The 14,743-nt window shown below is 40.1% G+C and overlaps 1 protein-coding gene across 1 annotated transcript in view; it reads right to left on the reverse strand.

The window, feature by feature from the left end:
- Nucleotides 1-14,244, reverse strand: part of pgbd5 (piggyBac transposable element derived 5) — a 24,594-nt gene extending 10,350 nt beyond the window's left edge. Inside the window, exons 1-4 of the mRNA XM_010788974.1 lie at nucleotides 13,359-14,244; nucleotides 7,772-8,202; nucleotides 3,593-3,727; nucleotides 485-659 (exon numbers count right to left, since the gene is read on the reverse strand). Coding sequence (XP_010787276.1) covers nucleotides 485-659; nucleotides 3,593-3,727; nucleotides 7,772-8,202; nucleotides 13,359-13,731 — 1,114 coding nt within the window. The 5' untranslated portion in view covers nucleotides 13,732-14,244. The remainder of the gene's footprint in view (nucleotides 1-484; nucleotides 660-3,592; nucleotides 3,728-7,771; nucleotides 8,203-13,358) is intronic.
- Between the last annotated feature and the right edge of the window lie 499 nt (nucleotides 14,245-14,743).

Genomic DNA, 14,743 nt, shown 5'->3' on the forward strand with positions numbered 1-14,743 from the left:
TGCTTTGACAAAAAATCCCCCAAAAAATGTCATCTGTGGAAGCCGTAGTAAAAAGCACAACCAATCATTTCAGCCGGCCCGGCTAAAATAACTGGATGGCCTACCTGCCTGTCAGCCTTCCATCTGTGCACAAACTTATCATGTGCGCGTTTGTGTGTGTTGGAGGAGGGGCTCTGTAAGGAAGTGGCAGATTTTTTCCGGCTGCGTATTTTCAAATTCTAGCGCACTCGAGCTGGTTTCTCCAAAATTACCTACCCCACTTTTAAATGGTTGACGCTTTCGTCACAACAACACGACTAAAGACAAACAAAGTATTAAGGTAGTATGGGGAGATCGACTACACTCTGTGCACCAAAGCAGAAAAAGGTAGAGGTTGAGAGATGACAGAAGAGGAGAAGGAAGTTAGAAAACAAAAGGTGTTTTATTTAAACAGTATTACAAAGACAGACCAACAGATTTCTGATGTTATCATTTGTTTGTGTACCTTGTTTGCTGAATTCGGTGAAGAGTCCGAGGCTGGTGATGGACGGCCCTGTGAAAATGATGGTGTTCTTGCCAGAGATGTTCTGGCAGAGCTGCTTGGCCACCAGGCTGTGGAGCTGAGGCTTATTCTTCAAGGTGGCCAGACAGTCTGTGCCTTCCTTCAGATGCACTGAGATCTGCAGCGTGGGCAGAGAGACCACACGTCCATTAAACAGATATAGAACCAGCAATCTTTACCTCAGTTTTAAGCACCATTTTTATTTTCTTCTTGATGAGAAAAATCTGCAGCTATAATTCTTCACTCTCTGCAAAGCTCCTGTTTGATTTTACAATGTGTGATGTAATAACAAATACAGCATGTTCACATTTCTTTAAAAATCCAGTAAAAAAGACAAATATGCATTCTCTGGTTGCACCGGAGAAAACAGTAGATTTTGCTGGAAAAATATCTATTTGGACTCAAAACTGCATTGGGGATGGTTCATAATAATACAAAATGTATGGTAAATATGCAGTTTGAAATATGCCAGAATTTCTCCTTTAAGGCAGCAACCATGAATTGCATGCCTATTTGAGTCCGGAGTGATGCATGCAAATCCCCCTTCCTTTCTCCCAGCATTTTTCTGTTATGTCTCTATGTGTTATGCTCTCATAAAGGCAACAATAAATAAAATAATCATATTTTTGCCTGATGTTGGTGCAAAAGGAAAGCTCAGTTGCTCTTCCTTTATTTGGGGTTTCTCTGGGGAGTTTTATTTATAAATAATTTGATTAATGTATATATTTGGATCCTGTGGAGAACATGAATGTGCTAAAGCTAAACTAATATCTTCTGTATTCTGTCCAATACGGTTTCGATACTGAAAGCTAAGCCTTAACATGTGAAAGATTCCCAAACTATCTCCAAACTGTTAGAGGATGGCAGAACTATTTTAAGAGTGCCCACTGGAGCTGTGAATATGAATATTTCATGACAATATGGCCAGACGTTGTTGTGATATGTTGCTCTGGACCAAGGCAGACTGAACAGTACTTCTCAGCTCAACACACTGATGCCTTAAAAGACCTCCAAATAAACATTGGCTTCCAAAGAAAGTCAATATCAAATACACAAACAAATGTCCATCCACAGTCCAGTGTCCTTCTTGAACTCATATTCCTGCAGTTGTTCACGAGTGGAACAGCATTAGCCTGATTAGCCAGCATCTACGTCGAGCCTTTAGCTATTACACTAAGTGCTCAGTGTGTGTGTGTGTCTTTATATGTGTGTGTGTTGGTGTTCCTGTGTGGTTCACTGGCTAATGGAATCTCATTGATTCACTCCATTAACTCGTTTTATTTCTTGGATTTTTTTCTCTCTCGACACAATTCATTTAAAGAGGGAAGATCTCAGTGCAGACACACATCAACGGGCTGGTAAAGAGTGAGTGACGGCCAAACCCACAGCCAGTGTGAATGTTAATGCTTATTTGTTAAAATGATGGGATCATGGGTTATGGGCTTCTGTGATGCTTATGCATGTTTTACACAGTGGATTTGGGGTTACAAGAAATATTATAAATTGTTTTATTTTACTTGATATAAAGGAATGATAATACAAAATGTAAAAGGAAACATTTAAATGCTGCTCTTGTTTGGTCCTCTCTACACTAATGTGGTTCTGGACCACATCCAGACTGAAGAAGGACTTCTCCTGCAGCGTCGTCTGGTGCCTGGTTTTTCTATTTATAATCCTCTGCAGTGAAAAGCCTTTTTTTTTTTTACAATGATGTATTATTGTATTGCTGTTTTCCTGCCAGATTCCTCTAAAAGCCGAGTAAAGTTTGTCATTGTCATTCTCAAACCTGAACAAGAAAGGCTGAATTATTCTCCTGAAATCATACAAATTTCATACAAATTAATGGATTACTGTTTACTGCTCACTGAAAGATTCAGAAATCTGTTCCCATTGCGACATTTCAAAGTCCTCATTCTGTGACACTTAATTAAAATGTGAATCTTTAATTCAAACCAGGCATCAATGACCTTGACACAAGATGAGAAATTTAAATGTTTTAAACACTTTTAGGGAGACAAATATCCTGTACCAAGAGATTAACACAGACATATAGGATTTATTTTCTAAAAATCTTCAACTTGATAAGAGAAGCGCATGATGTGACCAACTTAGACTGCCAAGGCCTCATCATAGATTCATATAAACTTGAAATGTATTTCAAATTGAAAAAGTCTTGCTTTTATAGCGAGAAACCACTGGAGGAAAATGTGTTTTGTAAGTGAACATCCTCTTAGCGGTGCAAATTTATGTGTGTGGATGCTTGTATATTGAGAAAAGTCCCTTTAAAAACCAGCATTTGCGGAAAGATGTGTGCTATCACATGCAGTCTGGCCGGGCATCGTGTTTCACAAGCTCAGGCTCAGTTAGCAGGTTGTCTCCATCATTTGTCACCAATTAGGAAATTGTTGTGTTTTCTTCCTCTGTAATGGCCAGGTCTGTCAGTCCTCCTGTGTCTCTGGCCTCAGTTACTGGCTGTGTTACATAAGCGAGCGGCGCAGGACTTGCAGGTTGCGGTAAGGACAAGGTTGTTAGTGAGCAGAGCAGCCCTGCCTGAGATGTAACACAGATGTAATCCTGAGCCAGAAGCTACTCAAATCTAAAACACCAAGAGAAAAATCTGACAACCAATACTTTTGCCCAGAAGGCATTTCTCACTTCTAGCAGAGTTTGATCATTTAAAAGAAAATCAGACCTTGCCTTTCATGCTTGCAAATGTTCTCATTGAAATTCTGAAAAGTAATTTAATTCTTTCTAGTGAAGGCAAATAATTGGCTGAATGAAAAATGATGAAACAGAGACAACCTGGGAATAAGATTTGAATTTTGGTTACGATCAAAGATGTTTTCGATAAAGCCTTTTTGACTTCAGATTTTTTCTTTCATTTCTGATGCAAAATATTTCTACCATGAGTTTTGAAAGCACCAATGTAAAATACCCTCAAAGCAAACTCACAAACTTCTCCCACTTCGATCTTATTACACTCAAATCGGACTTTAAACTTTTCCGTTTTGTGAAGGATGAGTACACTGAATGAATAGTGTTTGCTGCTACCTGACAGATGAATCCGGTGGAGGTACACTGTCGAACCCAGAGGCTGAACTTCCTCTTCTTCCTCTTCCTCAGCTCTCTTTCCGTACAGGTGGTGATGAACACCGGATCCTCGTCTATCAACGGCTCATGAAGTACCTGGAAACACACAGAGGCAATGTTACATGTGTTTGTCCTGATTTTTATATAACCAAGTCAGAAGTAAAGTACACGATATGTCTCTGGAAAAATAGCTGGCCTTGAGATGGATAAAACGTGTTTTGTGTGAGGCATAATAGCGAGGTTGTGCATGATGTAACATAACAGCGAGTGTTAGAGAGAGAGAAGGCAGCCAATCAAAACGCTTCACAAGTCTTTTATGTGTTTGGGTGCAATACTGAGAGAAAAAACAATGTCCTTGGCAGCAAAACGCGGACAAAACTGAGCAGAACCGTCTGCAAGATCCCTTTAGAAGAATGGCTTTCATTTGTTTTTATTGCTTTATTCGTTGCTTTGTCTTTAACTTTGCATATTTAATCCGCTTCAGTGTTCTTTTCTGTTTGTCTGACTACATCTTTCTTTCCATTACTACTTATGAACAACATAAAGTGAAGACAGTATTTTTAAGGTCTGCTCTTGAGTATTCTAGCTTCAAACAAATTGAAAAATAAATCTAAATAAACAAGACATGGCTTCGGGGAAAAAGACTCTCAAAGAAGCAATGAGTTGTTGTTCTGTCTGCTAAACATGGTGCAAGTGGAATCAGATACAAATAAAAATAAACACATAGAAATACAACGGAGACATTTAACTATATACATGTTCATCATCCACCTTTAAAACAAGCAGTAATTGTAATGAAGAGAACATCATTAAAAACTTTTTCTAAATCACTTCCTTTTTTTACTTCTCAAATAATAAAAAGATACTTCCCTTAGAAACTGCAAATGAAAATAATATTTGTTATTTGGTTTGTTGTTCCTGAAGTTACTGCAGATATTTTCTGTTGTAGTCATCAATACAATCGATAATGATGTTGGTAGAAGTACATTTTAAAAGTAGGGTGAACTGTGCTGTCTTCCTCTTGATGAATTATGTCCTTGGTCTGCTCAAGGTTCAAGGTTATTTATTGTCAAGCTAACATAGCTACAGAGTAATTATGTCGTTGAAAATCTTAGGTCACAGGCTTCTCCAACAATGCAACACAATAATACAGATAAGCAGGCAATATTAAAACAATATTAAAGTATATTATATTAAAAGTAATACAAAAAAGAAAAATAGTTTTAAAAAAAGTGAGAAAAAAGAAAGAAAAGTGGAATAGTGGAATAGTGCAATACGAGCTCACTGTCTATTGACAAATTGGGATGAGTCAGACCAAATAATGAGGAGACATTTTTCAACGGGGATTAAAGTATTAGACACTGGCACACATTCACAAATCCAAACACACCAAAACAGAACACTCCCACAAAACCAAACAATATCTTGGATGATTACACTTGCGCAGTAAACATAAATCCTGGCCAAATATTTCCCAAAGACACACACAAACAGATATTTGCATTTCAAATGTCTCTCGGCTCTCCCTTCCTCCAGTGTCTCCCTCCTCCCACACCGACAGGATTTGACTAAAGCTAAAGCGAGCAGTGACCAACAGCTGTCTCCTGCGCTAGGACAAAGAGCGACAACTCATTTCCAATTCAAATATGGAGTAATGGCTTTTTACAATGGAAAAATGAACGAGGCTATCTAGCCACTTGATGGATGACATCACCCAAAACATAATGGCCTATTAAGAATTACCTCATCCTGTTGCTACTGCACTAGTTTCTCTTGGTGCCCAGATATTCCTCTACACCGAATCCTAACCGATGAAAACAAGGTGGTTACATTTACACATTAATGCTGCTGGTAAATCATTTGCACAGGTTCACTGATCCTTTATTGGACACAGAAAGGAGGGATATTGATCTATCCGATCACTAGCTGTCTAGCAGTGGATATCTACAACAAAGATTTTACACTAGCAAATCAATACAAAGCAGTGTCAACAGATTATCTCAGCAACTGCAAAACTGCCAGACTGATGCAGAAAAGCATCCTTTTTCCATCGATATCAAAATAATCTGACATAACATGCTAATATTCAGCACCAATGTCGATCACTCATATTCACACACATACACACAATGTTGAATAATGCTTTGTGGCAGATAAATCCAGGTCACAATAACTCACATGTAGATAAATATCCTGCATAGTTCTTGTTATTTTTAAAGAATGGAGCTGAATTGATTTGTCGATGCAAATCTGAAATTGATCAACAGAATTGTACAGCTAAAATGATAATAATCTAAATGGTCTTTGTTATTTAGTTAAAATGCACCCAAATCTACAGTTCCAGCTTCTAAATTGTAAATATTTGTTTGTTTTCTTCAATAAAATCAACCTAAATATTGGTTGGTTTTAGACAGTTGGTAATAGATGTGACAATTTTGGAAATTGTAGTGTCCATTTTACACTATTTTGTGAAGATGATTCATTAAGAACACAAACAGCGGATCAAACACAAATCATGACATTATCTTCTTCCATTCCTTCTGTGTCAGTCATTACATGAGCAGATTACTTTTCAATCGTCTGGGAAGCAAGAGTTTTATTCTGCCATTTTCACTATCTGGGCCCTCTTTCTGCCCCTGGCACAGAAACCCAACAGATAACACAAACTGGCCTAGATACACATGCACCCCCTAACTGCTTACGCACACGCTCTCTGACAAACAGTCTGCCCTGATTCCTTTCAATCGAGTTGTTTTTAGACCCAAATGGATCGAGAGCGTTAAAGTGAAACCCCTTAATTACTTCAAATTGAAATAAACTCATTATTGTTAACAAAAATATTCATTGTTCAATGAGATGTGGATGTGATACGAGGATGGTCTTTGCTGAGTGGCTAAGAGCCTGTATTTCCGAATGCATCACAGAACCGGCATCATCTTTCATAATGAAGATGATGTTATAGCACTTATCCAGCAGAAAGGCAATTAATCAACTCCTTCCCAGCAATTCATTACATTTGACCAGCAGGGGCAGGGGTGGCATAAGATCCAATTGGATGTACAAATAGCCGACCCGAGTGCCCTCCTCCTAACCAAATCCCGAAGATGTCAGGTGATTTGTATTTGTTATCCTCATGGAAGAATAACCCGAAAGAGAAAGCTCTCAACGCTGTGTCCTGACTTTTACGACAACCAACCACATGAGTCACTGCTAAGTAAAACTATAATTACTAATTTAGGAGGAAATAATATGCTATGCATGCCTTTCCTTCTGTGAACTGCCACAACACAATCTTTTAATTACACACATTTAAGCTTGTTTTCTTCAGGTTGAAGTTAACAAGGCTGATGATTGCTTGTGTCTCTCTTTGTGGAAAGGATATGGGTTTGATTGATGAGATAACACTTCAATCAGGTTGTTTGTTCGCTGCTCGTTTCAAAACTGTAGTGCTGCTTTTCATCCAGAGGAAAAAGAAAAGTAGGAACTGAAAAAAAATCCAGCCCACCCAAAATAGAGTAGCAAGGCTGGCGCTCCACTGGCCCAGTTGCATTAATGTGACTGATGCAAACAGTGCAACTGAAAACAGTGAGGCCTAAAGTTAAAAATGACTGCCTACACTTATACACAGGCTTTGTTCAGGGTTTCAAACTGCGCCTCTTTGCAGGAGCTACCTGGTTGCTCTACATGGGGAGCACATTTCCTTTTTATTTCACAAGCAAATTAGGGAACTCCTAAGCTACTATATTACAATTCAGTGCATGTACATGTATATACATATACCTGAGGGGTAAAACATGTGCTGCTAACAAGAAAACAGTGATCTGAAAATGTGTGGCTAATATTTAGACTTAAAAATGTGTCTGAACATTTTGTCTGCTGAAGATGACCTCTGGTTATTTCCTCATATTTCTTTGAATACTTAATGAGAAATTAAAAAGGAAAGGTATAAAGCTTAATGTCAACTGTGCTGTTAAATCAGTTTGACCTTTGGGTGTTCACTAATAAAATGTAAAAAAAGGTATTGAACAGAGAATCAGTACGAGGAAAAATATATGTAAATATATGCACAAAATAGCACCTAGCTGTCCAGCGTATATGCAATGCTTAGAGAGAAGCAGTCCTGAGGGAGAGAGCACGCACCTGTGTCTGTGAGGGTCTGAAGGTGCAGCTGAAGGACTGCTGCAGCGAGTCCAGGAAGGGCTGGATCTTGTACAGGCCCTGGTTGCTCCCCTGTGACGGCCGGAAAGCCACAATGTGGAAATACTTGAGGATCTTCTCAAAGCGCGCCTGGCTCATCTTCAGGGCGATGCTCTGGTTGCTGAAGAAGCCCGAGCTCCAGATGCTGAGCACAGACTCGCAGCGCTGCACACTGGTGGAGATGACGAAGCCCAGGAAGGCCTTCATCTCCTGGGTTGTGACGGGACGCCAGCCCTCGTCTGAGCCAAAGCGCTCCTGGAACTTCTTGGCATACATGTTGGTCTGGGTGACCATGTTCTGGATGCAGTTATCTGGGACGAAGAGCTGGAAGAAGTCCAGGGCTGTGGCGCTGGACGTCATCTTCTGAGCAGGGCCTGTATCAGGACAGCAAGGGGGGAAAATGATGATATGAAAACAGACAGATTGATAGAGAGAGAGTCCCATATGGGCTTACTCACAGACACAACTGTCACTTAATCCTAGTTTTCAACCTTTGGCACAATGCCTTAGACTGACTCAATAAAATGTTTATCTTTTGACACACAAAATTAGATTTTGTTGAGCTGTCACTGTATATGCTGTGAGGGAAGCATACAAACTGTTTCTTGCCAATGTCACTTAATTAGAAAAGAATACGGAGGAAACATCCATTAATAAGGTAGACTTACATCGTATAAATAGTCTTAAAATACAACTTTCACAAAGAATCTCTGTGCTTTCTGATGAATCCGCCACAGAAGTATTTGGTTTGAATGTCACGCGCCCAGGGCAGCGGTTAGATCATTTACACAACATGACAGCCGCCACACTGTGATCTGTGTCTCAGCGTGGCGTTTCTACGCTTGTCGAAGGTTTCAGTGTCTCGCTGCTTTATTGTTATGTCACACAGTGAGTCAAAATCATGCTCTGATCCGTTAGTCGGGTCAGGAGGGTGCCATGAATGAAAGAGATCTGAAGTCATACTGTCAGTAAAGCATCAGCTGACGATAAAGGTTTGTTTAAACAGCTTTTTTTTTAAAAAGATGAATGCATCTAACATAGCAGACTTTCAAGTAATAAACAGGGAAACTGGTGATCTTAAATTAAGGGGTATATTGTAAGGTTGAGGTAATGAATATTTTGTGAAAGGTTAGCTTAAATTGATGGATAAACAAATAATGAATTAATTTATCTTATAGTTATAGAAACAGTTACTTGCCTAAAGTAATGGGTTAACAATTGAAATATTTGAAAGTAACTTTTCTAACTGGTGAAAAAGTTAGAAAATATTTGTTATAATTATTATAGGCATTAAGCTATACATTATGGCTGCATTCATAAAATAGATAGCTGAGAAGAATTGATTAATAATGAAATAAATGGCAGCATGGAACAAGTACTTTCATATTCTAATTCACTAGTTTACTGAGGGAAGGTGGCGTTTACCTCCCATTTAAAAGCAATTTACTTGCTAGGTTTTTGCTCTGATTGTTTGTTAGATCCGTGAGAGGAAAGGATCTCATTATCCCTGAATAGCGTAGAACAAGGTTTCTCTATCCATCGTCTCTCCTTTCCTGAGCGGTTACAACCACAATCACGATGCCTTCAGACTTCTAATGTTGAGTTAAAGATAATGTGTGCAGGGTTTACACCTTAATTGTTTAAACAACATGTGGAGGAGGACAAGAAGAGGAAACAAGCAAAGCACACCCAGAGCTGATGCTATGCTGAGGCAGAGACAGCAGGAGTGGTGGGCCACGTGGGCTGAAATCCTCTCATTTGCATTCCATTAGACTTGAAAGCTGTATGAAAAATCCAGCATGACTTCCCCTAAGCAAGCCACTCCTCCATCGAAAACATCAGACATTCAGATGTAAGGCCAGACGATGCACAGTGACTCACCTCAAAAATACAAACTGAGGAAGAACTCATTATTTTTTACGATAATGGACAGTTTTAATCTGTTCCTCTGTAGATCTACCAGCTGATCTACCTACATCATGCTGATTACACGGAATCAAACACTTACATATTCCTTCTTTCAGACTACTAATATTAGCTAATGTCTCTGCAGATAGAAAGGTTCGATATATCAATTTCCCAGATTACACAACTCCTGCTACGTTGCACCTACAAACCCAAGTAATCCCTCATGATGATCAGCTGTTGTAGTATTTCTATTTGCTAAGGGACACACGTCTGCCTGGTAGAGCCTTTATAGCCATGGATTTGAGAATGAGAGATTAATGTGTTTAGTAGATAAACCCTTCCTGCAGACGAAACATGTTTTAAGCTAGCGAAAATTACAGAAAGACCACATGGATTTGAAAGCCATTTCTAATTATTTTCTCAGACGAATCCCAGCTATGGCCATACTGAAATGCAAGCAAATAAAAATAGTAATATTTTTATGTCAATAAAATGTATGTTATATTTGGATTGTAAAAATATCTGTATTCTGTTGCTGTGCATCATAAAAAAGTGTAGTGTAGAAATGCAATGTGATCATTTCAGTTGTTCTATCGTACAAACACTACTATGAGGATTTAAGAGTCAGCATTTGGGACGAAATAACTCAACAAAATCCTGAAATTAAATAGATGATTGTTTATTTTTTCAAAAGCCTTAAAAAGATGCCCAGATGGCTCTTGTTGTTAGCACTTATTATGATTTCTCCAGTAACATACTGTACGGTACAAAACTGTTAGTTCTATGTGAATTTGATATATGTGAATTTGATATAGACAATGCAAACATGAGCATCTGATTTTGATTTTGTTTCCCCTTTATTTTCTTTACCTTTTGTCATTTCTTTAATTTCAGCTTAATACAATACAATTCAAATGTAAGTCAACACACCCCTATGAAAATAAGTGATATTACCTCATTTAGTGTTTTCATTCCATCTATGGGTATTTATTATTATAAACATTATTTTATTTATTATTTCATTTCAGCATGTTTTTTGACTCAATGTGTGTCTTATTTATTGGTTTCAATCTTTTTTGTTCTGTGAATATTTGGATGAGTGTGTGTTGTAGTGTCAGAGCCTTCTTGTCAAACAGCAAGTAAATATACCTGACAAGACTTCTATTTTTATATATGCAACCTTCACTGTGTTTGTCTGTGTACATATTTTTTCAAAGTGACTCTGCCATGGTACAAGGCAACAGGCAAACAGGACACACAGACGGAAATATGCAGCCATGCAGAGAAACTGACATATGGAGAGTACCAGTCATCTATTAGACATGCCCAGCAAATTGATTGAATAAATAGCTCTTTAATTCCCTCGAACATCAGGATAAATTGTTATATAATCTGAGATGTGGAAGTATGCTTCATAATCCTTGGCTTGGGCCTTTGCCTCAAACTCTCAGGGGCAACAGTCTCTCGCTGAGATGAACAAAACACCTCACCTATAAACCTGACCTTGGGCGAACCACATTTGTATGCAAGCGAAAAATAACTCAGCCGGCATATAGACATTGCTGCTGGTTAAAAACCAAGGAGGAGCTGCTTTACTGTAAACAAACCAAATCCACTTCCAGTTCGTAAGAAGTTGACTGGATGCTTTCTGACGGTTGCTGATGATTTATGTACGGGGTGCACAGTGTTTAAGGAGGGGAGCTGTCACATTAGCACTGGGACTGTGTCAGCACTGTCTCAGCCAGACAGTGAGAAAAAGAGACAGACAGAGAAATGGACAGGGAAGCAGACAGGCAGGTGAGAAAAGGGTGGGCCGACAGCTAGACAGAGAAATCCAGACATGTGATAAACATGTCACTGAATCCACCTTAGGGGAAAACCTCATCTAGCTTAAGCAGCTTACCATCCCATGCCATTAAAGTCAGAGAAGCATTTTTATGTTGATATGCCGATGCTCAAGATGCAATCTGTCGTTACTGCTACAGCCGATAAAATCAGTGCAAGCTTTTGGTAACTTGAGGTCTGAAGTGAGATTGCTCCGTTGCTGTCCTGCTTCTATCCAGGGAGGCAGCTCTTTATCGTCTCCACCCTGATGCAGGATGGCGAGACCACACCCACACAGGCCTTGTGCAAACAGACACAAACTGTATCCTTAAAAAACAGACCAGGCTGTACAAAGCAGACGGACACACCTGCTGCTTCGCAAGCATAGGTCAACAAAGCAGGATAGAGCTGGATGAGTCAGTACAGATAATCCTAAAGCCTCGCCCAATTACCCTTTTTGGTGCCCAAACTCATCTAAATTTTGTTTGGATTATTTTGGTATTGAAATATAAACCACTCTATATCTGCCCTGTCTCGCAAAGCAGGATTACTGAAGTTAGATGGATAACCAGGCTGGCTGAAAACAGAGCTGTTCTGGGTTTTGTTTGGTGTCCTGTCCGCTAATCCTGCTATCCGGGACAGGCCAATAACACCACCTCAATTTGGGACACATAACAACAGTAAACACAATAGTTTACTACTTTTATCTGATGCCTTGATCATATATCAGGTCTTTTATTTTTAATGTTAAGCCTGAGCCTGCATATATTTTTTTCTTTTGCATTAAAACAGCTTGCAAAAACAAATGTTTGCATACAACCAATTTGCATGATTTTCTGTGGTTTCCTCACCATTTTAACTACAGTCAAATATGTGCTTCTATACATTTTACATGAATGCTGCAATGTGTGTTTCTATGAGCTAAAATGGAGCTTGGTCCATATCTGCTACAGCCATATGCTGATTCACCTCCAATGGTGCCACAGTGCAACATGTCACAGTGGATATTGGATGGCCGTGCCCTTTACACCCATTGCTAATGCTTCACATGAGGCAGAAGTGTAGGGCGCAAATCCAAGCAAAGCCTGACAGAAGGCACTGCACTATACACCCACACCCCCCATTCCCTGATACATATTGTATAGTGTAAGTGATAGATAAATGGATAAAAACTGTTCTGAGAAAGAGACAGTCAGTTTGATACATGTTGGCTAGCATTGGGGTTTAAACAGAATGCTTATCACAAAGACAGAATGAGACACACAGACAAAGCAAAAAGTGTGCAACCAAACTTGGAGTGCCTTGTGACTAATGTTAATATAGTTATGAGTTCTGTTAACTAACTTGATGCCATAATTTGTGCATCTGCATACATAGGCCTTCAGTACACTATTCATTATGCAATGTTTGTTCATACCGTATATGTGTACAACCAGGAGAGACATCATGCTGATTCTCTGAACTAAACAGCATGTCTCCCTGCCCAGAAACATGAACACGCCCTCACACAGGACAGCATGTGAACCACAGCACCAAGGGGTGAGGTATCAAAGGCTAAGCGGTAGTTATTAACCTGATACATCAATTAACGATGCAGAGTCATGCTTCTCTTACTGTCACTCACTAGGATGCACGCACACAAACACACACCGAAAATGAAACAAGCGTCCAGTTGTTCCAAAGCAATAGCCTTTTGTGTGCTGTTTTGGCACAATGGCCACAGAAATGTCCTGTCTCTCCATCACACACAATTAATCTGCACATTACCCTATTCGTGTTGTCATGCATCATGTCTCACCATATGTCTCTTTGAAAGGCGGCACCGTGACATCCTGCAGAGTCTCCGTCCAGCCTTCCTCCTCCGCCTGACTACGGGACAGGGCGCCCGGGGGACCGCCGCCCCCTCCGGACCCCCCACGGTGTCCACTGCCCTCCTTATCGCCCCGTTTCAGGTGGTGGTGGTGGTGGTGGTGTTGCGGCTGCTGCTGGTCCTCTTCACCCACCTCGGCTATGTAGTTGTCGGAGTCGGAGTCCCCGGAGGTGCTGTAGAAGGGATTGTCGCTGCTGTCATCCCCGGACTCCCCGAACACATCGTCGGATATCTGTAGGCTCTCGTACCGGGAGCGGGCCGCTTCCAGGAGAGACAGCGCCTTCCGCCCGCACTCCGCCATCTCACTCTGTATTGATGCTCCCCTTCTCTCTCTCTTCCTCCCTTTCTCTCACCCTCCCACTACAGCAGCGTGCAACTGTCACGATGTTGCAAGAGCTTTACCGTGACCGCTGCACCGTCCCCTAACCCCGGTATGAATATGGTCCTGCCTGCTCGCCGGGCTTGGATGAGGAGCCCGGTGTTCAGAAAGCGTGCGGATCCCGGGAGCGCTGTCCGCTTCAAGGGTACTGAAATATTTCCGCCTCCTTGCTCTGCCTACAGCGCTGCGCACTGGGCAAAATTATCGATAGTAGTGGCACAGCATCCGGGTTGAGAGGCCAGTGATTTCCCTACAAATACAGCAAATAGAGAGAGTAGCTGCCGCTGCATCACCTGACTCCTCAGCCCTGCCCTGTCGTCCAATAAGATGCATTTTCTCATAAGAAATGACAGGAGGATGGTGCTGATGGAGATAAGATGTGGAACAATTATGATTATTAATGGTGAACCAATAATACATCAAATGCATGACAATATGTATGAAATAGCTAATATCTTTTCGTCATGTAATACTGGCCATACATATTAAAAAACATGTATAGTAACCTAATGATTTATTAATTTATTTCTTATTTTGTCTTTCTGTATGTATTAATTTCATTAAAAAAATATTGTTCGTTAATTAAACGTTTTAACTGTTTAGACTACATGGCATAACCTCTGGTAGATTGCATGTAGCCTACTGGTCATGCGTTGACTTTGATTTAATGATGTCAAATACAGTAAAATCAGTCCAAATGATAGCGCGTCAACGTGTAGCCTGCTTTCTAAAAAATAAAAAGCAGATAGCAGCATGTAAGCCAGCATTGAACTCATTATCCATTTAATGGAGTAAGAAACTTGTATTGTATTTATTTAATATTTTGTTAACTTTTTTATGGTGAGAACAGGGTAATAAGCATGAACCTCGCCTCGCCTCAGTGTACCCCGTCTGGCCTCCAGAGGGCGCTATGGCGTCAGTGGTCCTCCAAACT

Source organism: Notothenia coriiceps, unplaced genomic scaffold, assembly GCF_000735185.1.
Source record: "Notothenia coriiceps isolate Sejong01 unplaced genomic scaffold, NC01 NC01_scaffold00032391, whole genome shotgun sequence".
Taxonomy (NCBI): Eukaryota; Metazoa; Chordata; class Actinopteri; order Perciformes; family Nototheniidae; genus Notothenia; species Notothenia coriiceps.